The sequence below is a fragment of the Caretta caretta genome, chromosome 4 (assembly GCF_965140235.1).
Source record: "Caretta caretta isolate rCarCar2 chromosome 4, rCarCar1.hap1, whole genome shotgun sequence".
Classification (NCBI taxonomy): domain Eukaryota; kingdom Metazoa; phylum Chordata; order Testudines; family Cheloniidae; genus Caretta; species Caretta caretta.
In genome coordinates this window covers 65546028-65573041 of record NC_134209.1, presented here as the reverse complement: position 1 = coordinate 65573041, position 27014 = coordinate 65546028, and the positions used below count along the sequence as shown (strand labels likewise).

General features: G+C 42.2%; 1 protein-coding gene and 1 long non-coding RNA gene across 5 annotated transcripts; one reads left to right on the top strand and one right to left on the bottom strand.

The window, feature by feature from the left end:
• Positions 1–289: 289 nt before the first annotated feature.
• On the bottom strand, positions 290–13142 carry LSM6 (LSM6 homolog, U6 small nuclear RNA and mRNA degradation associated). Of its 4 annotated transcripts, none has more exons than XM_048847100.2 (4): positions 13017–13142; positions 9370–9481; positions 2378–2491; positions 290–597 (listed from the first exon to the last, which is right to left on the bottom strand). In XM_048847100.2, exons 2-4 carry the CDS (start codon positions 9461–9463, stop codon positions 563–565), a joined length of 243 nt encoding a protein of 80 aa, XP_048703057.1. In that variant the 5' UTR covers positions 9464–9481; positions 13017–13142; the 3' UTR covers positions 290–562. The 4 variants fall into 4 exon arrangements, with proteins under 4 accessions (XP_048703057.1, XP_048703058.1, XP_048703056.1 ...); XM_048847101.1 differs by having other exon boundaries at positions 13030–13127; XM_048847099.1 differs by lacking the exon at positions 13017–13142 and adding an exon at positions 12160–12424.
• On the top strand, positions 12460–19388 carry LOC142071892 (uncharacterized). Its single transcript, XR_012668101.1, has 2 exons — positions 12460–12581; positions 15983–19388. It is a non-coding gene; the product is annotated as an uncharacterized LOC142071892 (long non-coding RNA).
• Positions 19389–27014: the final 7626 nt, after the last annotated feature.

The following is a 27014-nucleotide window of genomic DNA, read 5'->3' as shown; positions in this document are numbered from 1 at the left end:
GATAATTCAAGGGTTTGGGGCCAATTTTGCCAGTCAGCAGCTGAACTTTTTACCTTGTTGACTCTTAGTGTAATTCAGTATTTAAACTTGGCCCTATTTTTTTCTCATCTGGGCCACATTATTTTCAACAAAGCATTTATATAGCTGAGGGAGGGGAGTTACAATTATCACCTGGCCGCTATAAAGTTCCAATGTGGGATAATTCTCAAAACCCTCATTTTCCACTCTGCGGTACCAGAAGTAACCAAACACTGCTTCAAATTTATCTTGTAGCAATACATACATGACATACTTTTCCATTTTTTATTTAATTCTGCACAGTGTAACAAAGCACTTTTTCACAACCCAAGTGTTCAGGAAAGTTTACAATTGTATTTTGGTAGTTTGGAATTTAAAAAAACCCTTCTCTCCATAGACACTGCAGTAAATCCAGCTTTACAGCAAATAACAGAAATATTTAAACAGCTGTATTGTTCAACCAAGAATTACTAACTACAAATCAAACAGTTCTCATCATTTAGGAAAAAATGCAGCAGTACAAAACATCTCTCTTTAGGCATCTTCACATCCTCCTCTTCTGTGTGCTTATATACAGAACTGTGAAAAGGAAGAAGTGAAACGTTATAAAATTCCGTACATAAGGTGCCTTGTTTACCCTATCAATTAAATCAGGAAATGTAAAAGTTGAAGTTCCAACAGCAATATTACCTGAGTCAAACTACATATACATAGTTTCTATTTCAGTTTTCCTTGTTGAACACTTAGTTTAATATATTACTTTGTCAAATTGTGCCCCATAATAGATAGAGGATGTACAGATAGGTTCTATAATGTGACTGTTTCTAAAACCAATTTAATTGGAACTGCCTTCTGTGATGCCGAGGAGAGTCCTACCGGATTTTCAGGATGCGTAGATTAAGGGTGTTAGAAATCAGTCTTGATCTGACAACAAAAGGTTCAGGATCCTCACTCCTTTTCATTTAAAACTTTTGCAAAGGTCAGAGAAAACCTATGAAGTAGTCTGTACATTCCACTTACTGGGCCAGTACCAGGGTGTCTTGTGATAAAAGGTTTCCTGCAAGTTTTTAGGAAAGGGTCTCCTTCGGGGCATAGGGAAAGGAGGAGGAAGCCATGATACTTGCAGCTTGGGTGACCAGTGTGTGAAATATTTCAGAATTAACTATGCTCTCAAACTGAGGTCTCTCATTTCTCAGCTCAACCTGTTTTCTAGAGTCTATCACAGCCCACCCAATAATGAGACGTGGGGTAAGACTTCTCGCTACCTCACCATCATCAGATTCTTCCCTGAGCCTTTCAAACATGCTCTTATTTCCAAGTCTTTAAAAAAAAAAAAAAAAAAAAAGGCGGGGGGGGGGGAAGAGGTGAAATGGGGGCAAAAAACCCTTGACCATAGTTGCTTCAACCTCACCTATCCAAATTCTGTAAGAGATGCCTGGCCAACCCTCAAGGTGACTTCTCTATTCTCAGCCTCCTATTAAGACAAAGACTGTCTAATTTCTCTCTCTCATGGGCTCTGTGCTCTTCTTGTTTTTTTCTTTCTGTCCTCGCCTGTGGATGTCCACAGAGTTCAGTTCCTGGCCCTCTCCTTTTTTCCTCTTCACATTTTGCTCCTGGGTGACTTCATCCATTCCTGTGCCTTCACTTCCCTTCTCTACACTGATTCTTCTGCACATGTGATCTCTGCCCCTCTGTTCATTCTTGAACCTTTGCCCACAACCACCTCCCAACCTCTCTTCCTGGCATTTCTTGCTACCAGGGTGAAAGGTATGCCTATATTACAAATACCTTCATCTCAAGGGGTTGGGTTACACTACCATTATCCCTCAATACAGTTAAAGATGGGCCATTTTGTAGTGGGGATAGGACCATAACTGTCTTTGAACCACATTAAAATTTATCTATCTAGTTGCTTATACTCCACCTATTTCCATGGTAGCTGAGCCTTGGAAAGTCTCATTATAATGTGTCATGGGTCAGTGTTAACTATTGCAATCTTTTTGAATGAGAGTAAAGTCTTCACCTGTAAGCACAGTCTTAAATTATTAATAAGCTGCATCAGACAGTTAAGTTAGTCAACATTCAGTTTTGGACAATCAAACAGTGTATATGACAGTGCAATCAATATCCACAGAACCCTATAAATGTACACACTGCTTTACAGAACAAGACATGATAAGCTCTGTGAAACAAGGGACACCTAGATAGACAAGACAGGTCTGGTGAATGTTATTGATTGGCTGACTAAGAAAAGAAAGGGTCCTGTGATGGGTGGGTTAGAAGGAGGGATAGAAAAGAGAGGGTGCTTGGTAAAAGATAGGGAGAGGGAATCAAGAGTATTGCAGGGAGGGAGAGTTACCATTATTTCCTCGGATAAATGCATCCCCATATTTGTTCTTTAATTGACCATTTACATATTCTTCTGTCTGCTCCAGAGCTATGTTCATATACCCATCCAGGCAAGCCAGGACACCTGAAGACATTAACAAGTTTTAAAAAATTTAAAAAACAAAAAATTAGATTTAAAAAATCAGGGTAAACATAAATCTGACAGTTTTTTATTCTTCAAACACAACTCAAACCTCTCTTTCTAGATAAACTGCTCTGATTAACTGAAACATACAGTCTCCTCTAAGCCAATTAAAAAGCAGGTCAACAATGGTACAATGAAAAATTGTCACCATATCCTCATCATCCATCAGGTAGTGATTAAATCTTCATCAATCGCTCCGTAAATGAAAAATATTGCTTGTGATAAAACAGAACTCTGTCACAAGATCAATGGCTTCTGCTCTGAAAGTTGAAAATGGTGCAATTCATTTATGTATTAGCAAGAGATGAGTGGTCCTTAATATTCTACAGAAGAGCCCCATGTATTAGAAAGGAACTGGGCACACTGAATTTAGCTAGAAAAATGAATGGAAAGTCTATATTAAAGAGGTCGAGTTTTTTATCTAAATGACATGTCAGAGACATCATGGTGTTTAAGGCCAGAAGGGACAACCAGATCATCTAGTCTGACCTTCTGTATATCACAGACCACCAACATTCCCCATCACTGGCACTAAACTGAAATTAGATGAAAGTATTATAGACCACAGGAGATTAGACTATTATGTGCCACAGGCAGAGAACAGAAGGGACTGAGGTGCACCAGAGCCCAAGGTCCCACACAATGGCAGGGAAATGATTAAGTGAGATATATCCAGATAACTGTGGCAAATGATCCACACCCACATGCTGCAGAGAAAAGCAAAAAACCTCCAAAGTCACTGCCAATCTGACCTGGGGGAAAATTCCTTCATGACCCCTCAAACAAAGACCAGTTAAACCCTAAGCAGGTAAGCAAAAACCAGCCAGCCAAGGAGCAGAGAGTAAGCAAGCTCGGTGCCTCTCAGAGCCCTGGTCCCCCTTGTCCAATGTCCCATTTCCAGCCATGCCCATCCCACAAGCTTCAGAGAAAGGAGATTTAAAAACACCAACAACAAACAGAAGATATGAGGTTTGTGGGGGTATGAATCCCTTCCTAACTCCTGCAGGTGGCTGGCTGAAATCCTGAAGCATGAGCTTTTATGAACATAAAACAAGCTGGAAATAAGCCTCAGGACTCTTGGGTCCTACCCCCTACCATCACAAGCTACCCCGTCTTACAATCACACTCAAATTTGTCCATCTCTTTCTTAAAACTCATTAAGTCGTTTGGCCCCACAACTCCTATGGGAGGGTGATCCAGAACCTCACTCCTGTGATAGTTACAAGCCTTCTTCTAATTTCCAGCCTGTATTTGTTCACAGCCAGTTTATAGCCATTTGTTCTTGTGCCAACATTCACAGATTCTAAGGCCAGAAAGGACCATTTGTGACAATCTAGTCTGACCTCTGGTATAGCACAGGCCATAGAACTTTCCCAAAATAATTCCTTGAGCAGATCTTTTAGAACATCCAATCTTCATTTAAAAATAGTCAGTGATGGAGACTCCACCATGACCCTTAGTAAATTGTTCCAAAGGTTAATTGCTCTCCCCACTGAAAATTTACACCTTATTTAAAGTCAGGGATGGTGAGGTGTATGGGCCCATGGTGCCTGACCTCCAGGAATATTCAGGGCTGGGGGCCCTGCTCCACCAATGTTTGGAGCTGGGTCTCTCCCCCCCGGAGCAACCCCCCCACAAGCCCCGGGAGCGTCCCTGCCTGAATGAAAGCGGTGCGGCTCTCCCTTGCCTGCCTGCACTGGTGGCTGCTCCTGCTGCCTAAGGCTACAGCACAAGAGCAGAGCTGGCGGCAGGCTGAGGCAGCTGGCTGTTGCTGAATCTCAGGAGGGGAAGAGGGAGAAGGCATAAACATGCTTTGCAGCCCTCCCCCTGCACCCACCAGGAGGAGACACTGAGGGAGCTTCCTTCCGGCAGGAGATATCTGGAGTGGACCTCACTCACCTCAGCAGCCGCTGTGGCTTCAATGAGTGTTTGATCCTGTTATCAGCACCGCCCTGCCACCATTCCTGCCCAACGCTGGGCAAGGGGCAGCCCCATCTCCCACCCCCAGTGAGGCTATGGTGAGGGGCAGCAGGGGAGGAAGGAAGCCACATGTGATGGCAGTCCCCTCCCCTAAGTGCTGCACCCCACCACCCCCTCCCAGAGCCTGCACCCGCACCCCTTTCCCACACCCCCCCTCCAGCCCCCAAACTCCTTCCCAGAACCTGCACCCCCTTCCTAAGCACCCCTCCCACCCCCGAACTTCCTCCCAGAGCCTGCACCCCTCACCCCCTCTTGCATCCCCTGCCCTAGCCCAACTCCCTCCCAGAGCTTGAACCCCCATCCCCTTCCCACACACCTTCTCCTACCCCAAAACTCCCTCCAAGAGCCTTCACCCCATACCCACTCCTGCACCCCACCCTCTGCCCCAGGCCAGAGCCTGCACCCAGCATCCAAACTCCATCTGAGAGCCCGCACCCCAGACTCCATCCCAGAGCCCAACCTCTCAACTGTCCTATGCCCCAATCCCCTGCCCCAGCCAAGGGCCTGTACCTCAGACCTCCTCCCCCGACCCAAACTCTCTCGCAGAGCATTAGGCAGGTGGGGGGGGGGCGGAGTTAAGGGGGGAGCCCTCTGGGCCTTCTGGGCACCACCAAAATTTCTACAAACCTGACGCCCGTTTCCAGTCTGAATTTGTTCAATTTCAACTTCTAGCCATTGAATCATGTTATACCTTTCTCTGCTAGAGAGAAAAGCCCATTATTAAATATTTGCTCCCTAGGTAGATTCTTATAGACTGTAACCAAGTCATCCCTTAACCTTCTCTTTTCCATGATAAATAGATTGAGCTCTTTTAGTTTATCATTATAAGGCATGTTTTCTAATCCTTTAATCATTCTCCTGGCTCTTCTTCCCCTCCAATTTATCACCATCCTTCCTGAATTGTGGGCATCAGAACTATACACCAGTGCTAAATACAGATGTAAAATAATCTCTTTTATCTTACTCAAGATTCCCATGCTTATGTGTCCCAGGATCACATTAGCTCTTTTGTCCACAGTGGGAGTTCATGTTCAGCTGATTATCCACTAGAATCCCCAAATCTTTTTCAGAGTCAATGCTTCATATGATTGAGTTCTCCATCTGTAAGTATGGCCTACATTCTTTGTTACCAGATGTATACATTTATATTTATCTGTATTAAAACACACTGTCTGCTTGTGCATAGTTTACCAAGTAATCTAGATCGTTCTGACTCAGTGACCTGTCCTCGTCATGATTTACTGTTTCCCCAATTCTTGTCATCTGCAAACTTTATCAGTGATAATTTTATGTTTTTTTCCAAGTCACTGATCAAGATGTTAAATAGCGTAGGGCCAAGAACTGATCCCTGCACGATCCCATGGGAAAAACACCTACATGATGATGATATCCCATCTACAGTTACATTCTGAGACCTATCATTGAGCTAGTTTTTAATCCATTTAATGTGTGCCATGTTAATTTTATATCATTCTAATTTTTTTTAAAACAAAATGTCATGTGGTACCAAGTCTGATGCCTAACAGAAGTCTAAGTATATTATGTCAACACTATTACCTTTGTCAACCAAACTTGTAATCTGATCAAAAAAATATCAACTTAGTTTGACGGGATCAATTTTCCATAAACCCATGTTAATTTGCATTAATTACACTCTTTCTGTTAGGTTTTTTTAAATTAATCAAGCCCTGTATCAGCCTCTCCATTATCTTGGCTGAGACTGATGTCAGGCTGACAGGTCTATAATTACCCGGGTCATCCCAATCACCTTTTTAAAAACGGCATAACATTAGCTTTCTTCCAGCCTTCTGGAACTTCCCCAGTGATCCAAGTCTTATTGAAATGTAACATTAACGGTCCAGAGGTCACCTCAGACAGCTTAGTCCTTTAGTTTAAATAAATAACTTCAATATCCATGAAGTGATCACCTTAATATAGGATAGCATAATACCCCATAGTATGCCACATTTTATAACAATTTTGATCTACAATATCTTTAAAGAAAAAACTTTTTTGACTGGCAGCTGTTATCTTCATGCTATAAATTACACATTTCAATAAACTTCTCAACATTTTTCTTGAACACAACTCAGCTAAAATTGTAGTAACTGACCTATTTACTTTTAAAAATACTATACATTTTTATTTCAAGATAATTAAGTTTGCAATATTTTAAAATGCACACATTTTTAAACATGCCACAGGCATCGATTTTCCAAAATAGTTATACAGTTTAGTTACTGGATCACGAAGAAAAATTCCCTGCCCTTTAGTACTTTATTTTCTTGAATTTAAACAAATGAATACAAAACCAATGTTGCTTTTAAAAAAATAAATAACCTCTTTTACCACTTTTCTCTTAGTCCTCTTCTGCACTGCACTCTATATACAGAATGCACTTTCTGAGCTGGTCCACTAAGCCCCTTAAATCCCTCCTCAAGATCTGCTTCTTTTGTGACACCCATGAATCCCAGTTTCTTCAAAAGAGCTCCACCAGCATGGAACTCAAGGCAGGATTAGGATTTTAGCCATCTACTTATGTATTCTGTTTACTTAATAAACAAATTGTTCATTTATGTAGAGGGAAGGGGTTTAATGTTGGGAGGAACAGGTGCTAGGGACACTAGAACTGAAGCTTGAGGATAATTTGAAGAACTATTTAAAAAAAATTTTTTTTTGTTAAAACACACTAAATTTGCAACTAGTAAGATGTGTGCCTTGTCACACTGGCCTTTTTGTATGTTGTATCCCTTCCCCTACTACTCATCATTTTTGTTGTCTTAGACTGTATTCTTTAGGGTTGGGACTATGCTTTCCTCTGGGATCGGAAAGCATCTGGTACTTTTTGGGTTCTAAATAATTATTATAATTTAACTGTATAACTGTCTGGATTAAAGAACAGCAATGTGGAAAAACAGTCCAGTTTGATTCTCCTCTAGCACATATCCCCACATCTCAGCAGTGCTACTGTAAGATCTTCCATTAAATAACTGGGAATTTGAACTCTCCTGCCAACTTCTATGGTCTTAGGATCACATTTTCCTAAGTGTTTTTCTTTCTTCTCTTTCCACACAAATAGGAGAAATTGACTGACTACACACAAAGTGCTGTTAACTGCACAAAATAAACAAAATGAAAGGTTTTCCCCCCTCTGATCTCTGTTTTAGTAATCTCAGGAATTACTTTTAACAATAGCAGGTAAAAAATAATTTCACACAAGTGAGACTAAAGTTGACTACATACCCTTTAAAAATATCACTCAGTATGCCTTAAATGGCAGTGTTTTCACAGCCTTTTTTGTTACTAGTATGCGTTCAGGCTTATTTCATTCTCTCTTCTTCCCCCTTGTATTTTTCCACTCTACTAACAGGACTGGCATAAAATGTTATCATTACCCAACCTCCTATTTACATTTTAAATGTATATATACACACACAGAGGCAAGCAAGTCACACACTGTAATTTACCAAATATGGTTTGTGCTTTTTCATGGCCTCTTTCCTTAAATGTGGCATTCACTTGGCACAGAATTGAGACATTTTTTATGTACAGTCATATCTGCATTAGGTGATATTTGTCAAAAAAGTACAATTAGCAACATGGCCTAGAAACAGAAGTAGATAAATGTGTTGACAAATTTGTAACAAGAGTTTGGAATCCTTTTTGAACAAAAAGTTTTAAGGAATTTCACAAATCTAGCTTACATTATAGTTTCATGTACTATAATAAATCCCTAAGTAAATTTTCCTCACCACAACACATGCGCTATTCTCTCAAACAGTGTACAATGAAGTCAGCTGAGTTATACCTATGTAAAAACTGGTGTGATCAGTATCTGGCCCATAACATTTAAATATTTGAAGCACTCAGTAAAATAGTTTTGGGCCAGATACTGATCACACCAGTTTTTACATAGGTATAACTCAGCTGACTTCACTTTACAGCCAGTCCCCTCTTCCTCACTGAAAGCAAGCAGTGAGATATAAACCTCTGATGACACTGCTTTAAAAAAAAAAAAAATCAGGGAGCCAACAGACCTATTCTGGTTGAAGTCACGCTGGTACACTAGACCTGTAAGAGAAGATTCTCCTTGATAATCCTATGAGAGGATAAGTCCATGACTAACTTGGATTTTCAAAAGCATTTAAGGGATGTTAGAACAAGAATCCCACATAGAGCCATTAGAACTTTTGCTCCTACATTACTTAGGTTCTTTTAAAAAAAAAAATCCCACTCTGAGGCCTCAATCCAACATTTAAACATATGCATAACTCAAGGGGATTCGAAATTTCTATCCTGGGAGCCTACACTGCTTCTTTCAAGACCACTGACCTAGACAAATTGTTTTAATCAAAAAAACACGTTTTTTTTTCCCCATCAGCAATTTGTCCAGACTTATTTACTTAACATTATGCCACCCTTTCCCAAATCTAAAATTGGCTATTCTAACACTTCAGATCACTGCACTACTAACTGGGATCCCCAGTTCAAGATTCCCAACCAAAATTCTCTCTGGAGCTTACGTAAATCACTAAAATGAACATGTCACTCTGGGGCCACAGTATACAGGAATTGCACCAGTCACAACATGAACTTGAGAATCCAACTTAAGCTATTATTACTATAGAAATAATTCCTGATATATGCAAGCCACCATATGAACACAGCCTCAGAAAGCAAATACAGGTACCAAGAAATTAACATTCCTGCAAAGTTCTCTTGCTTTTATTAGTTATGGAACAGTCATTGTTTTAAAGTTAAGCATTGGGGGAGGAAGGGACAAATACAAACAGTGAGAATGTAGACATTCATTATGAGAGAGAGTGGGGAGAACTTACCTCGATAATCAACTCCAGAATTTAACTTTACAACAACAGGCCTTCCTATAATTTGTTTTAAGAAGTCACTAGGGGTTTGCTTCCGGAGACTCATTGTGATAGTCCTGGTGGGCTGGGAGGGAAAAAATATTTAGATAAATAACCCAAATACAGATCTTAAAACATATATTCAACTAAGACAGGCAGTCTTGTGGCTCTCAAAGTGTTCAGCAGGGAAAAAAATATCAAAATGGATAAACGTGAAATCTGCAGAAAAAGAGGACAGACTTAAAACTGCAGTTCCACAGCCACAGCATGAAACATTCCATTTAACTTTTTGCAGTTTCTGAAATTCTTAATAGGAATCCTCATATGTTTTTCTGTTAAACATCTGTTCACCATGCTGTGCCTCTTGCAAACTTCCAATGTAGCCAGCAAAGGCTTTTCTTTTCCATAACACCTTTCGTTACAGCAGCTTTACTTGAATTATGGAATCAAGAATAGTTAATGAGTGTTTCATATCTAAAAAAAAAAATACAGTTATATGCAGACTGCTATGTTAAAATGGAAAGAGCAAGGAGACTGTGTTAAAAGTAAAGTTCTGGCCACGATTCTGATCTTAGTTACACTAATGAAAGTCAAGAATAATTTGGCTGAAATCATTCTCTCAAACTTAATGAAGTTACACACTGGTGTGAGAGTTCAGAATAGAGCCACTGTATATCATGTACACAACATATAGAAATAATCTGTACATGAGTATGTATTGTGCATGCTTTAGATTCAGTTAAAAACATACTGAGAACTGATCTGTATTATCAACTCATCTACAAAGTTTCACTTTTAGAAACAAAGCTAACAGCAGCAAATAAAACTACTAAAACAAAACTCGAAACATATTTTAACAAAACTAAAAACAGAAGAAACATTTTAAAGACGTTTTTATACAAAAGACCAAAGTAGTATCTGAACATGACTATTCTCTTTACTGACTTTTACTTTAAAAATAAATAAATAAAAAGCAAAAGTAGTTTCTAAAACTAATGTCTAGCATCACACACAGCCTACATGAACCACCTAGCTCCCCCCACAAAGGCTCAGGTTTAGTATACTAGTTTTTCCAATATAAAGACTTCCACAGAATGGGGAGCAAGAAGGAAGAGAGAATGCAAAAGTTAGCATGTCAGAGTCCTGGATGTGCAGAAGCTTTTCTTAATGGATTTAATATTACTGCAATGGGCACAATGGTAAAATCAGTATGGTGTGTCTGCAAATGCATGTATATATCTTTTATTAGAGGAAAGGCCACAATTTTAGGTCTACCAGCATGTTATTTTACTTGCTGACATTAAGTTCACTGCTAATTTTCAGTATGATGTAAATTCAACAATCAAGTTTTAGAACTTATTAAAAATGTTACGTAAGTTTACACTGGAAAGTCTACTCAGGAACACTCCCACATTATTATTTGTAAAAAGAAAAGGAGTACTTGTGGCACCTTAGAGACTAACAAATTTATTTGAGCATAAGCTTTCGTGAGCTACAGCTCACTTCACTGGAGCTGTAGCTCACGAAAGCTTATGCTCAAATAAATGGGTTAGTCTAAGGTGCCACAAGTACTCCTTTTCTTTTTGCGAATACAGACTAACAAGGCTGCTACTCTGAAACCTATTATTATTTGTATTATACTAGCATCTAGAGATCCCAACTGAATTTGGAGCTCCATTATGCTATGCACGGTACAAACTATACTGCAAGGGAAAGTCCCCGAAAACTTACAATCTAAATATACAAGACAGCCAATTTGTATTAACACCATAAGCAATCTGATCATTTTTAGGGAAGTAATCAGAAAAGACAGCTGTTCATTCTGGTTCAGCATGATTTCTAAATGTAGATTACAGGTCCTTCTATCACAGTGTAACAGCATCTTGCCATACTATTTTCAATTACCCACATTAACCATTGGACAGCCATACTCAGAAAAACTTACCACTTTCACATGTTTTAAACGTAGTAGTCAATTAAAAGTATGAATTGTCCTGGGTCATTGTACTTCTTCAGTAGTCAGAATACATATTATCCAGTCTATTCTTATATCTGGGCTAGGTTTTTGTATGTGAATTCTAACATCCCTTTTCTACTTCTCAACTTCTAAATGAGTTAAGACATGACCAGCAACTCTGTAAAACTGTTTCTCAGCTTCCAGGGCAGAAGGATAGGACTAGTAAGCCATAGAACCTTGACTGAAGCCAATGGTGTAAAATGACTTTATTGATCAAAGATGAAGGCCGAACACCTTAATTTTAATTCCTAGGTCTTTAAGATAACACTTCTCTATTAGATGGGGGGGTGGAGGGGAGGTGTCAAACTTTTGTACCATGTGGACGGCATAGTGTTTCATGAACCACTTCCCTTTCTGTTGCGATTACACACCATCATCTGTGTGTCAACTATAGCAAAAGATAAAGAAAAAAATACTGAGTGTATTTAATGTATTTTAACAGTCTAAGGGCTGGTGTGCAATTGAAAGTAAGGTTGACTTAACTATGTTACTCAGTTCTGTGTGGCTCAGGGACACAGAATCTTTAAACGTGTAGATTTGTCAACATCAAGCAAACTCTGTGATATACAAATAAATACAAATAAGATAAAGATCCAACAAAACTTCCTTACTTTATATAAAAATGCATAACAGCATCACAAGGGAAGCAGTAGAGACCTCACTGATTAAAAGATTTTAAAAGTTCTTGAGAATATTGCCGAGGTAACAATTTTGCATTACATGAATAGGCACATGTATTGGCTTACTTTTTCATCTCTCATTTAGGATACTTCAGATCAGAAATGGTAATGCAGATTTTAATGGGACTTTACACATTGTCACTCATCTAGTAACAGTTACATTGAATTTAGGTGCACCACATAGAAAGCTCCCAGCAAATGGAACAAGCTATGAAAAATAAAGACTATATGTAAAAATACCAGCCAAAGGCTGACACTGCAACAGCTCAGAAATAGAGAAGAGAATCCCAAGCGAGAACAGCCGCCCCTGGTGGGCACGGGGTGGTGATGGACTTGGGCAGGCTCTACTACCCGCTATCCACCCTGCTTCGTGGGCTGCTCCACCCCACTTAGTTAGATCCTTTCTGGGCTTCACAATGGAGGGGAGCAAAAGGGCCTGTGCAAAGCCAAACGCTATGACGGGATGCAGCCACCGTCCAACCCTCCCTGTAAGTTACTGGGGCTCCCCTCGCTGTTAGTGCGCCCAGCCTGACCCTACACCCCTGGCTCGGGACACGCAGCTCCCTCCAACCCAACAGGGCTGCAAGCAGCGGTAGCAGGCCCGGGGCGTTGAATCCAGCTGTGGAACCGCTGCCCAATCAGCCCCGCGGCGCCCCCCCAAGCTGGGATTTTACTCCCAGCCCCAGCGGCTGCTCGGGCCGTCTTCGGGCAAGGGCCCGGCGCGGAGCCGCACGCGCCTTTCGCTGCAGCAAGATCCTCCCGCCCCCCGGACCGCGCGGGGCCCCGGCGCACGCAGGGAGCGAGGGGCAGAGGAGCCGCGCCCCGGCTGCGCGCGGCGGCCCTGACTACGTGGAGCCCGTGCGGACACAGCGGCCTGGCGCGCGGCGGCCACCCCCCCGCTGCCCCGAGCTCCGCGCACCCACCTCGCTCGCTCACCCGCGCCCTGCCCGCCGGCGGCCACTCAGTCGGCCAGTTCCAAGCGAAGCGAGGGACTGGCAGCGCTCGCAACCAATCAACGCCCCCTCCCAGACTTCCGGCTCCGCTACGGTTAGGTGGCTGAGCCAAAACACCCAACAAACTGAGCGCGCGTTTGGCGAGGGGCGGGGGAGCGTTTGGTCCTGGGGGTTGCTGGCCAGTGCTTGGGTTTGAAGGGTCCTCTGCCCTTCAGCCGCCGCTGCCAAGTCTCTGCGGCAGGTACCCGTCCCTCCAGCTCCCCACCTGCCCTGCTGCCACTGCCAGCCTGGGGCGAGCTCAGTACTGACCAGGGCCTAGCCAGAGACCAGACCAGGTCAGCTGTCTGTCCGATTTGCTCAAACTAGGTATGAGTCTTGTAAGAGTGCAGGTTTTAGAGGAACAGCTGTGTTAGACTGTGTTCGCAAAAAGAACAGGAGGACTTGTGGCACCTTGGAGACTAACCCATTTATTTGAGCAGAAGCTTTCGTGAGCTACAGCTCACTTCTGCTTCCAGTCTGGTGTCCCTAACCTCTGTTTGCCAAAAGCTGGGAATGGGTGACGGGGTGGATCCCTTAATGATTCCCTGTTCTGTTCCTTCCCACTGGAGCACCTGGCACTGGCCACTGTCAGCAGACAGGATACTGGGCTAGATGGACCCTTGGTCTGACCCAGTAGGGCCGTTCTTATGTTCTTATGACTCTATGAAATGCTTGTACGAGGGGGGCATGTGACTACCCCACGTGTCTTCTCTGGCCCCTTTCCCACTCCCCCTGTGTCTCCCACACCTGCACCAAGCCACACCCACCTTGCCCCCACTCTCCTCACAGCTCCTTCCCCTCTTACTTCTCCCATCGCCTCCCCGCTGTGGGCATGGCGTGGGCCAGAGCAGGTAACTGCGGCTGCAGGCGAGGAAGGGATGGGACTCGACTTCCCTGTGCTATCTCTGGCAGAGCTGCTGCCAGCCCCATCTCTGGTACCTGCTCTGGATACCTCCTAGTGGGGCTCAGCTAGGGTGACCAGGTGTCTGGTTTTCGACCTAGACAAAAAGGGACCCTAGTGGCTCCGGTCAGCACAGCCGACCGGGCCGTTAAAAGTCCGATCAGTGATGCTGCAGCGCTAAGGCAGGCTAGTCCCTACCTGTCCTGGGGCACTACACTGCACCCCAGAAGCGGCCAGCAGGTCTGACTCCTATTCGGGGGGACAACGGGGCTCCACATGACCCTGCCCCTAGCACTGGCTCCACACTCCCATTGGCCAGGAACCACAGCCAATGGGAGCTGCGGGGCGGTGCCTGTGGGCTAGAGCAGCGCGCAGAGCTGCCTGATGCGCCTCTGCCTAGGAGCCAGACCTGCTGGCCACTTCCAGGGTGCAGCGCAGAGTCAGGACAGGCAGGAAGCCTGCCTTACCGCCTCCCCTCCCGCCGCTGCCACTGCATCGCTGACTGGGAGCCGCCGGAGGTAAGCCTCCACCCAGCCGTGAGCCCAAATCCAGAGCCCTCTCCTGCACCCCAAACCCTTCATCCCTAGCCCTATCCCAGAGCCTGCACCTCCAGATGGAGCCCTCACACCCCCCACACCCAAACCCCCTGCCCAAGCCCAGAGCCCCCTCCCACACCCTTAACCCTTCTGCCCCACCCCCTGAGCCTGGAACCCCCTCCTGCACCCCAAACCCCTCATCCCGGCCCCACCCCAGAGCCTGCACCCCTTCCCGCACTCTAAACCCCTGCCCCAGCCCAGTGAAAGTGAGTGAGGGTGCAGGAGAGTGAGCCACCGAGGGAAGGGGAATGTAGTGAGTGGAGGGCAGGGCCTTGGGGAAGGGGGCATGGCCTCAGTGAAGGGGTGGGACTAGGGTGTTCGGTTTGTGTGATTAGAAAGTTGGCAACCCTAGGCTCAGAGGGAGCACAAGATGCCTTTTCCAGGCACATCTCCATCAGCGGCACTCAGCTCGACTCCTGCCCTGACAGAAATCTGGAAGGGGGCACATGAACCCATGTGTCCTCCCCTACGTGTCACCTCTGTCTCCTGCTACATGATGACAGGGCCAAAGGATCAGTCCATCCTAACACAGGAGGTCTGTGAGAGCTGATGGGTGTCATGTCATGCAGTTTGCTGGTGTTTCAGATATGTTTTGTTGCAATACTATTAATTTTAGAGCCATGTGAAAAGTTCTCCCTGGCCTTCACTTCTCTTTTCAGAGGATATCATTTAAAGGGTTAATGGTAGAAACTTTCAAATACACTCACTCCTTTGTCTTGTTTCTCCCACTAAGAAAGCTGTTAACTAGTCAAGTCTGAGGAGCTGGAATGTATGAAGAAGGGGTAGTGGCAAGTCGTGGTGTGAATGCCTTCCAGCCATGCTCTAACTTCTTGCACACACTCACTTATAGCTGATATTGAAAACTTTTCTAACATGTTCTATTTGCCCAACACATTTGACAGTGCTTAATATGAACTACACTAGTATATAAAAACTCCACTTGTGTTTATTTTCAGTATTTTGTAAGTGAATGTTATGCTTCGGAAAGATTTTTGATTGACAACAGTGGAAATTTAATTCTTCTATTCATAGAGCAGGTACAGCAGCATGCAAGCTTCCTCATACTGAGTCTCCACCTGTGCCACAGACTTGTTCTGGAGAGACCTAAATTTAATCTAGTTTAATCTCTATGACCATTCGGTTCTTGTCTTCTATGGTTTCTACTGTCATTAAAGCATAATTTAGCATAATTTGTGATAATGTTTTTGTTGATGTTTTTAAATAACTAGAGCTACCACTAGAAAATTTGGCTAGTGCTACAAAAGTCATTGGGGAAGGTCTTTTCAGCTGCCAGGGGGTGGGATGACTATCCCTGGATGGGGGAGGGAGGGATCTGCTGATTAGCATCTTCCCCTTGCAAGCCTTCTTCTAACATATAGAACTCCACACTTTCTCCCCAGTTAACCATAACTCCCTCCCTCCTACTACTTGGAAAGATGAAGTGAGGACACACCTGCCTCTGTACTGGATCTCTTGAAGCAGCTGCCTCGGAATTTTTCTATAATATGGTGGGCAATGGAATCTAGTATTTTCCAAATTAATCTGGGACAAAATTCATGTATGGAGTTCCACATTCCCTCTTGAGCTATATAGTATTTTGAAAATTGACCTTGAAGATCCTCCCAACCAGATACCCGAAGTCGTGAAATTATACAATAAACATGCTGGGAAATAACCTATAATAGTTCTCTCTTTTTGTCCTTTTAATATAATTGTCGTTTTTGCTTTTCCCATTAATAGAGAGAGAATTCTGCACAAATTTGAAGGGGTGGGGAGGAGAAAGAAGTTATCAAAATTCTAGTCGGTATATTTTCCTATTATATTGAAAGCTTCTCTGCCTCATAGCAAGAAACTTCTACTTCTTAAATCTGAGTATTTTTGTATTGAGTTAGTCCATTTCTGTTTTATATCATGTGAAACTTCATCTTGTTATAGACCATAAGTCATATCTATTTTAGAATTATGACAATGCAAAAGTATTACTGATTTCTCATAAAACCACTGAGAAATCTGCCTGAATGTTCCAAGGCTGATTCACCTTTGGAGTCTACTTTCAAATTTTTTGTGTGTCTTATTCACATTTGTAGAAGAAAATAACATGTAAATAGAGTTCTTATAGAGGGATAGCCGTTTGAGTCTGTATCCACAAAAACAACGAGGAGCTTATGCCCAAATAAATCTGTGAGTCTTTAAGGTGCCACCAGACTCCTCATTCTTACAGAAAAATGTTGATGCAGAATATAATTTTATTACAATATTATTCCATTAATGCCCAAATATTCTTGTCTCTATCTTAAGTACTCATAAGGACTCTATTACTGAAGTATTGTATACCTCACAAGTTTTAGTATATTTATCCTGACTATACCCCGTGAGGTAGGGAAATACTATTATCTTCATTTTACAGATGGAGAACTGAGACACAGAGGAATTATGGGTGGTATTTATAGGGAGGACTCCTGGGAGCAGGGAGACCCAAGTTCAGATCCCTTCTCCACATCAGGCAGAGGGGGTGAACTTGGGTGTTCTACATCCTGGCACCACCTCCTCATTCTCTGGCTCTTTTGTGTGGGTTTAGGTGTACTCTGAGCATGCCTACTGGATGAGGCCCAAAAGGCAAGTCTAGTCTGTGAATTGTGCTGTAATTGTGATGGGGCTTACTCATAAGTTAGGTGCCAAATTGCTAGTGTCAGAACTAAGGTGGTTGTGTGCATGACCAGATGCTGAAATGTAGGCACTTCGGGGACTTTCATGTGGAAATTTGGGTGCCTAGAGACTATAGGGTTTTGTGAATGTCAGTGATACCTAAATTCTTCTTATGAATCCCACACAAAGTGACTTGCCTAAGGTCACCCAGCAAGGCTGGGGCAGAGCAAGGAATTGAGTCTCCTGGTCTAACCCCTAACCACTGGACCATGCATCATTCTCTTTAGGGCGATAGTTCTAGGATAGGACTGCTTGTGTTCACTTAGAAATGTTTCTGGGATCTAGATTTTATATTCATCCTGTCTCTTCAGTCATTATTGTATTAATAACTTATTAAATGATATATGACAAATAATAAAAGGAGAGTGGAGCTTTAGAAAACAGGTTGATGAAGGTCTCCCTCTCCTCCCTCTGGAGTTATTTAACATATTTTTATTATGTTCTTGGTAACATTTTTCTCAAAGCCTAAAAAGTTTTATAAAGCAAGATCTGTGGATCTGATAAAGTTCATCTTACTGGCCCAGGAGTTCTGAAATGGGCATGGCCAAATAAATGGAGCCACATTGCAGTTGGGTTGCCAGTCAATTATTGTATTATCAAGAGCCTCCAACACTGCTTGATTATATCTAATACTTGAAGCAGGAAACGAACCTAAAATAGTTATTGCTAGGGACAGCCTTGCAAAATTTAACTTGGCCACTAGTCTTCAGTATGTAATATTTTTGATGGTAAAATAGTAGTTTTCCCATTATTATTAGTCAGTATAGTAAAGACTGAGCAAAGAGATTTTGTGGGTTGCTCAATTTTCATAACAATTTTTGCAAATCTGAACAGTGATATTTTGTCATTGTTGGGCTCTCCTTTTTTGTAATTTGTATTTATTTTTCTATGTTGTGTTTAAATAAATTGTTTGTTCATCACTCGTCTCCAGGATCCTAACTTGCAGAACCATTTAGCCTATAGGTTGCTCCCTATTCATGTTGGCTTTATATATATTTTTTCTTTTTATTTTATACTATTCAACAGATTAAATGCCTCTGTTTTTTGTCTTTGATGTCCTATCAAGCTCACAAACAAGATAACGTTCTACCACCTCCCTAACCTGCTCTGTTTCAGGCCTGGGAATTGAGTTTGTGAACTGCACACGCTGGTTGCCCCTCAGTTCAGAGTTAAAGATATTGAATCAGGAATCCAAACTGGTTCCCTTTCTTTAATGACTTGCAGTGTTTCCTTTAGGGCTTGAAGCTCTGTGATGAATTGACCTCAGTGCAATAAGAGGTATATTGTTGAATATTTTGGTATAGTGTGATTTGCATCTGGGATGAAAGACTGTTGAATTCCTAATATATTCAGAAAGATTATGTAAGCACATCTGTTAATGGGCAGCCTAAAGAATGCTACATTTTCAAAGTGACCTCAGAAAGGTGGTCTTCGAAGGAATTACAAAATCCATATTTAATGGAATTTTTAATGATTTCAAAGCTTCAAAAAATGAAAATAAAATTTAGACTTCATTAGCTAACAATTTTATCTGTTTGCGTCTCACTCGTCCAAATGAAAATGGATAGATCTAAAACTTTGTATGTTTCGATCACAATAGATTCTTTTAAATACCATATTGCTTTATCTTTTCATCATGACCTAGGATAAAGCCATTTCAGGTTTATAATTCAATGAAATCAGTGAGAAGCTGCCCTTGTGTTTTAATCAAGATGAACCTGAAAAGTGAACACTGTAAGTGGTAGAAATTATTTATAATTTGGTAATAAAAGTTTATGTCTAACACTCCAAATTTCATACAACTGCTATGTGCTGGCCTTGAGATATAAAACAATTGCAGTTGCCTTTACATTTAGCTGGAGATGTAAGGTCATAAATTACACTGATGGAGTCCATAGTCATTCCCAGCTCCCAAAATTTCCATATTAACATCTTCACCGCAAACATAAATGGTTACAAAATTTAAAAAAAGAGTTGTGTTGGCCTTTGTCAATTGAGCTTAATGATGGAAATCTGTGTAACATATACCTATTGCTAAGCCTTAAACATGAAGCATTTCAAAATCCTTGTGCAGAGGACCTAATTAAAACTTTAAAAATCTGATGGTCTCTCTCTTCTTTTAATGCGGTAAAAACTGCTTCAAAATTAAGGAGTCCCTCCACCACCCTCACCCCCTACTTAAAATGAAAGCCTTTCAAGAGTGAGAAAATGTTGTATAACAGAGTAAAATATGTGTTCACGGAGTGCCCAATTCCTCACCTATTTCTTGTGGGGAAAAACATTTATATAACTTAGACACAAAATCAACAATTTGGATGACAAGAGAAAGAACCCAGTTACTTACAGAGAGTCTGAGCAATTCCAGGCTACAATAACTGGAAGATAAAAGGAAGATACAGTAAACAGGAGGACAAAGGCAGCACCTGAAACTAGGGTCTTGGAGGATGAACTTATTCTGCCCCCCCAAAGAACAAAGAAAATTGGGCAGAAAATAACTCAAACCTCAGCGATTTTAAATACCAGTGAACTCAACTGGAAGAAAATGATGCACAGTGTATTTGTGCTAGTTCAGAGCATATGAGTATGCGGGGAGGGGAAGGGAAGCACACTCTTCTGGAACAGCAAGTGGAAGCATCTCACTGCAAAAGGGAGAAGCTTGAAAGTTCAAGGTCTCCATGGGAACATAAGAACTAGAGTTGTCTGAGGGAACAGGGGGAAACACTATTATATTTCTTGAAAATCAGAGATAAGGGGTGAAAACCTGGATCCACTGAAGTCAACAGAAGTTTTGCCAATGGAGCCAAATTTCACCCTGAAATTCTCCAAATGGATGTAAAAATGAAAAATTCAAAATGAAGCCAATCCATTGAACTGATGTCTCCCCCAACACCGTAGCCGCTAGTGTAAGGCCCCATAGGTCTATTCCCCAGGTCTGCAGAACAAGCATCTCCAGGTTGCCACCTGGCAGAAGTTGTAGCCTGCTTGCATTGCACTTCTCATGACCTGCTATGAACACAAAGCATAGAAAGTTCCATCTCAAGGATTTGACAGATAGCTTCATGGCTCCTGATTGACTCCCTGCCCTATATAAACCCAAGGGACAGTCCAGAAGTATCTAGGCAACAATGTGGATCTAGCTGCTATGACTGTTCCTGAATTCCTGGCTTTGACCTCCCCTTGATTTGGATTTTGCCTCCTGACTCTGATGCTGAAACCTGATTCTGACCGTTGGTATCAACCCTGGTCTGGAACCTGTGAACTATGAACTCTCCTCTGTGACTCCCAGCCTCAGGTTTGCTCCTGCTCTGACCCTTGGCCCTGATTGCCCTTGTTGGGATCCTCACAGGCTGAGAAATTTAAGTTTTTACAACTCTGAGCTGCAAAAGCAATGAAGAGCCTGAGGGTCTGATCCAAAACCCATTGAATTCAATTAAAGTCTTTCCAAGGGACTTTGGATCAGGCTCTAATCAAGGGAAATCGAGATGGGCCCAAGCAGAAAAGATTGATCCAAATTCCAACTCAAATTTTTCCAAAGTTTGGAGTTCCTTAGGTCCAGGTTTGCATGGCTCATTGTAAAGTAGGGTTATCTGCAAAAGTAAGATCCGAACTTTGATTTGATTTTTTCAAAGTTTAAGGGTGCTAGGAGCTAAAGTTTCGTTAGCATCTATCTTTCGAAAGATGCTACCAAGTGTATGTTTTAAAGACTGTTCCTCTGGAATCCAAAAGGATAACTGGATACACTAATATATGCCAAGAGCTCTGCTTTACCTGGCAATAGCAATACATTTTCAATCTGATAATACGTTTGTGCTGCTCTATCTCATCTACCAGACAAGCACTGCAGCTCCAGTTCAGAGAGAATAGGGATGTTGGATCAGATTCTGTTCTCATTTACACCACTGTAACTCCACTGATTTCCGTGAAGTTGCTTCTGGATCAGGCCCATCAAGTTCCCCTTGTAAGCCTAATTCTGTGTTCAGGTATTAAGCTGTACATTAGAGCAACTCTCTGCTGAAGTCAATTGAGTTACGATGGTATGAAACCACAGAGAGAGAGTGAGAGAGCTTATAGGTTTAGAATTCCAATATTTGGGTTTGTGACGATAGTGCCTAATTCAGAGGGATGTTGAGCGTCTGCAACTCCAATTGAAATCAGCACTTCTCATGATCATCCCCTCTCTAGGTACAAGGTGATCAGTGACCCTCATTCTTTTTATTAGCTTTTATAGCAGTTTGATCTAGGTACTAGCTGCCACCAGGGGTCCTGCTTATATGGACCACTGATAAACAGGTCAAAATCTCATTTTGAACAAGTAGATATTACTTGGGCAGACTGCTGGGAGAGTGCCTTGTGTGCAAAAATGCTTTTGAGAACCAAAGGTTTCCAGTTTTGCACTTAGTGTACCTCCTGAAGCTGGGCACTATTTGAGCCTAGAAATGTCCTGATCACAGGTAACCTTCACACCACCCCAAAAAATCTTAAATGTCTACACCCGCAGGAGAGAGTCCTTGCTAACATATCACATTTCTGTCTCTCCTCCCACCCCATGATTCTCATTAGGTTTGCCAGGGCCGTCCAATCCATCTGTAGGCCTTGTACTTCTGGGCTCTCGAGGAGATTGGGGCTATACAGGGATGAGCAAATTATTGGTGGAGGCATGGGGAATGCAAGGAGCAAAGAGAGGTAAGGAGCAGCTGGAGAATATAGGGGAAGCACTAGCACTCCTCTGGCTCCTCCAGCTCCTGCAGCTTTCTGTGGTTCACAGCATTAGGACTCCCTATGTGATTCTGAGTTCCTAGACCCCTCTACTCTTGAAGCATCTCATGTCTCCCAGAAAAAGACCCACTCCCTCAATGTCCTCATACCAGCTATAATCCCTGACCCATCCTCATGCCCCCAGTCAGCTATGCCCCAAGTCTAGATAATACTTGTCCTGCCATGAGTGCAGGGAATTGGACTAGATGACCTCTTGAGATCCCTTCCAGTCCTATGATTCTATGTTCCTTCTCAACTCATGCTCATCCTTACCCCTTTTAGAGACCCACTGGCTCCATGACCTCCCACCAGAGCATTTGGGGAGTGGGTCACTCAGGAGTTTCAAGGATGCAGGAAGAGAAGGCAGAGAGGACGTATTAGCACCTCCATTCCTTTTCTCCTTAACAGACCTCTAGTTACAGAAGAGCATAATATTCACTTGTAGAATCACAGATTTTTTTGGAACACAGCAAGTAACTCCAGCACCACAGGCAGGACTGAATTTCCTGCTAACCCCCCAGATCAAATATAACACAGGAGCTGTCCATTAATTATGTAACACTTTTTTAAAATGATTTTCAAGACCACCTACCTTTTGTAACACTGAAACAAACACACAGAATTAAGGACCCTCCCACACCCTAATGTGTTATGTAAGTTATGGGCAGCCCCATACAAGATGACAACACTAAGATAAAGATGCAGCACCATCTATTGGTGGAGGTACTATCTGCACTGAACTTTACAACTTCCCTCCCCTTTAGCTAAATAAGAACTGAAAATAGTAACTGGTTGGAATCCAAGTAGTCTGCTATCCATGCAGGTTTCCATGTTGATCTACCTGCTTTAGTCATACATTCATTCAGGGACACCTCTGAAATGTCTCTTGTGCATTCATGAATCTGAAAGGCATTCTGCAGAGTTGAAACAAAAGAGCCAATACCCCCCCTCGTAGTGGTTGTAGAAGTGTTTGCATAACTGTCTATAAGAACCACAATTTGCACAGGGGAGCTGTTGGTGAAAGGCTTTGGCATGACCATCCAAAGTCACTAGACACGGTGCTGCTTTCTCATCAGTCTACTCATTCACAGAGAGCAACAGCTCAAAGTCTAAGTATTCACAGATTCCAGTCTCATCTGTATGAACAGTAAATTTCTTCTTAGGCAAAAGGACTTTTGCCATCTAGAAGCCACTGCCATCAGTTGTAATACTCACAAATAGAATCACAGGGATTTACTGGAACACTGCAAGTATCAACTTCAGCACAGACTGTCAGGTCTATTCTTCCAGCTTGCCCCTAAATCAGATCAAGAGCATCATTAAATACATGACAACTTAACACAAAGATAAAGATACGGTACCATCAGTTGGTAGAGGTGCTGTCGACAATGACCATTGCAGGACCCCTCATGCTGTAAATCACAAAAGATCATAGGAGGATATTAGGAGGTCTTCAGGGAGGGAGAAAGGATTGTGTGAGAACTGGGCTTGGGGAAGGAGAGGAAGTCAGGGGTCATTTCTTTCCTTCTCATGTAGTTTCTCAGGTGTGCAAATAGGGAAAACTTCCAGAACACTTGAACCCCCCCACAAGCCTTATGAGGGTTCCCTTTGGTTCCCCCTAATATATACTTTCATGAGCCTTCAAAGGCGTGGCAGATGTCTTTTGATGGTAAAATTCAAGCATCCCTAGCAATTCGGTTATATTTTAAGAGCTCCGTTCAAGACTTACCTCTTTTGTTTCCTAAGTGAAAGTTTAGTTCTTCAGCATTTCTTTGCCGTGCTATACTAAGAACACTAGAACTGCTGATTCACAGTCATGTTCCCAATTAAATAGCTAATGCATTTTAAAATTAGAGCTTAACAATAAAATATTGGTTCTTGCACTAGATTTCAGCTAAAGGAACCTAGTAAAATTCTATTCTATGTAAGATCCTATACTATGCATTAACTAATGTTACTTACATGTGTCATGTTTGTCTCTCCTGTTTTCTGTTCAGTTAAAACATAGTTTAACAGATCATGTGAAAAAATTGTTTCTCGTGTACTAAATAAAGTATGGCAACTCCATTTAATTTCGCCTGTGACATTTATCATAACTAAATTCTGTCCACAACATTAACAAATTGGACTCATTGTTTTATGTTTAGACTTTTTGAAATATTTATGTTAAAGAAACACATGTCCTTGATTTTTCCAGTGTGGAATATCAAATCCATATGCCTTTTCAGTTCAAATATTTCCACAGCCAACTTGGTGGTGCAGATTCAGTACATCAGATTGAAAACTAGTTGGGTCAAGTTCAAGAACAGATCTAAGGGATGAAATCACTGTGGCTGCTTTGCTCTGTAAGCTAGTGCAAAGCAGCTGCAAAGCCAGTTTACCCAGCAACCTAAGGATTTTCCTGACATAGAGAACATGACCTGAGGAAATGAGGAGTGGCCATGTGATTGCTCTAATTTGCACTCAGGCTGAACCAATAACCAGCTAGCTCCAAGATTCAAGGGGAGAAGTAAATTTAAAAGTGTTCAGACACCTTTCCCCCCAAAGAACGTGTGCTTTGTGCTCAACGGACTTCAGTTGGATTTAAGGATCTAGTCCATTGTCTACAGTATCAAAGAAGGATCTACAGCGCAGTCAGCTGAATCATGCTACAAGGCAAATAAATCCCTGGCCTGCAGAATGAGTATGTCTCTTTACAGGGACTCAGAAGGAAATCCTCTATCACCTGATTTTTTTTTCTGGTACCCAGCCTACTTTTGCCACTGTTCTGTATTCTCACAGGTTCTTCATACATGGGAAATTATGTGTTTCCCTCTTCTTATCAGGAACTTCAGAGCCTCTCAGTTGATTTCAAAGTATTGGATCATGGATCAAGCCCCAGGTGGACAGTCCAAACTTTGACTATTTGACATCTGTACTCAGAGAATTATGCCTTAGTTATTCTGCACTTGGATTAGACCAGTCTTCATGATCCTCTCTGGAAATGCAACGTGTAGCCTCTTCTAGAAGAACATGTTAGAGCTTGTGATGTGTCATCTTTGGGTCTCTACTCCAAGGGAGGTGGACACCTGAGTGCTGGAGCAAGTCCCTTAAGCTGAGTCTTCCCAGAACTGATCTGCAGCCGGGTGTGGCCCTACCTGTGTGTGTGTTAGAGGAGGTTTTAAGAGCCTGGCTCAGTTAAAGGGGGCCCATGCTGGCAGAACAGGTAAATTTAGTGGTACCTCAGCACATCAGGAGACTTCCAAAGGGGTCCAACCCGTCACAGAGCTAAAGTAGCAATATCTGACTATCGGTGTGTCACCTGTTTTCCTTGTGACAAATTAAAAGAAATAGGAGTAAAAATAATTACCAATAAGTACAAAACTGAGCATAGGGAGAATTTGGGAAGACACATTTACTAAGAGCGTGATTATTTGTGTAAAATGGATTCCCAACCCAGTAGCTGAGGCAATTTGTGTATATGTTCACAAATGGGTTAGACAGATTTTAAATAATAAAAGATAACAGGGATAAAAGAAAGCCCGGTAGGCTGGAGTGGAGGGAAGAAGCCTAAAATAAGATAGGTTTCAGAGTAACAGCCGTGTTAGTCTGTATTCGCAAAAAGAAAAGGAGTACTTGTGGCACCTTAGAGACTAACCAATTTATTTGAGCATAAGCTTTTGTGAGCTACAGCTCACTTCATCGGATGCATACTGTGGAAAGTATAGAAGATCTTTTTTATACACACAAAGCATGAAAAAATGGGTGTTTACCACTACAAAAGGTTTTCTCTCCCCCCACCCCACTCTTCTGCTGGCAATAGCTTATCTAAAGTGATCACTCTCCTTACAATGTGTATGATAATCAAGTTGGGCCATTTCCAGCACAAAATCCAGGTTTTCTCCCCACCCCACCCCCCCACACACTAACCCACTCTCCTGTTGGTAATAGCTTATCTAAAGTGATCACTCTCCTTACAATGTGTATGATAATCAAGGTGGGCCATTTCCAGCACAAATCCAAGGTTTAACAAGAACGTCTGAGGAGGAGGGGGGGTAGGAAAAAACAAGAGGAAATAGGTTACCTTGCATAATGACTTAGCCACTCCCAGTCTCTATTCAAGCCTAAGTTAATTGTATCCAATTTGCACATGAATTCCAATTCAACAGTCTCTTGCTGGAGTCTGGTTTTGAAGTTTTTTTGTTGTAATATCGCAACTTTCATGTCTGTAATCGCGTGACCAGAGAGATGGAAGTGTTCTCTATGCATCCGATGAAGTGAGCTGTAGCTCACGAAAGCTTATGCTCAAATAAATTGGTTAGTCTCTAAGGTGCCACAAGTACTCCTTTTCTTTTTTCGAATACAGACTAACATGGATGTTACTTTGAAACCTGTCATTATTCAAGGCACTGCATTTAGTTGTATGGAGTGGAAATCTATCAACTGCATCAAAAAACTTGGACAGATACAGACACACATCATCTTCCTTTCCAAATGCAAACAGATGGACATCGTACCAAAAGGACTGAAGGTAAAAAATCCATTACAATCTACATACCACACAGACTATGCTGACAGCTTGCTCAACACGCTCTCAAAGAAACTGCGGAACCACCTGATCAACATCCTCTACAGCAAACAGGGAAAGATAAAGAATGAGCTCTCAAAAATGGATACTCTCATAAAAAAACAACCATCCACACAAACTTCCTCGTGGCTGGACTTTACTAAAACTAGACAAGCCATTTACAACACACATTTTGCTTCTCTACAAAAGAAAAGGGACACTAAACTTTCTAAACTACTACATGCCACAAGGGGCCACAGCAATGGTTCCCTCAACCCACCCAGCAATATTGTTAACCTATCCAACTATACTCTTAGCCCAGCAGAAGCAGCTGTCCTATCTCGGGGCCTCTCCTTCTGCCCCTCCACCCCCACGAACATGATACAGTTCTGTGGTGACCTAGAATCCTATTTTCAACGTCTCCG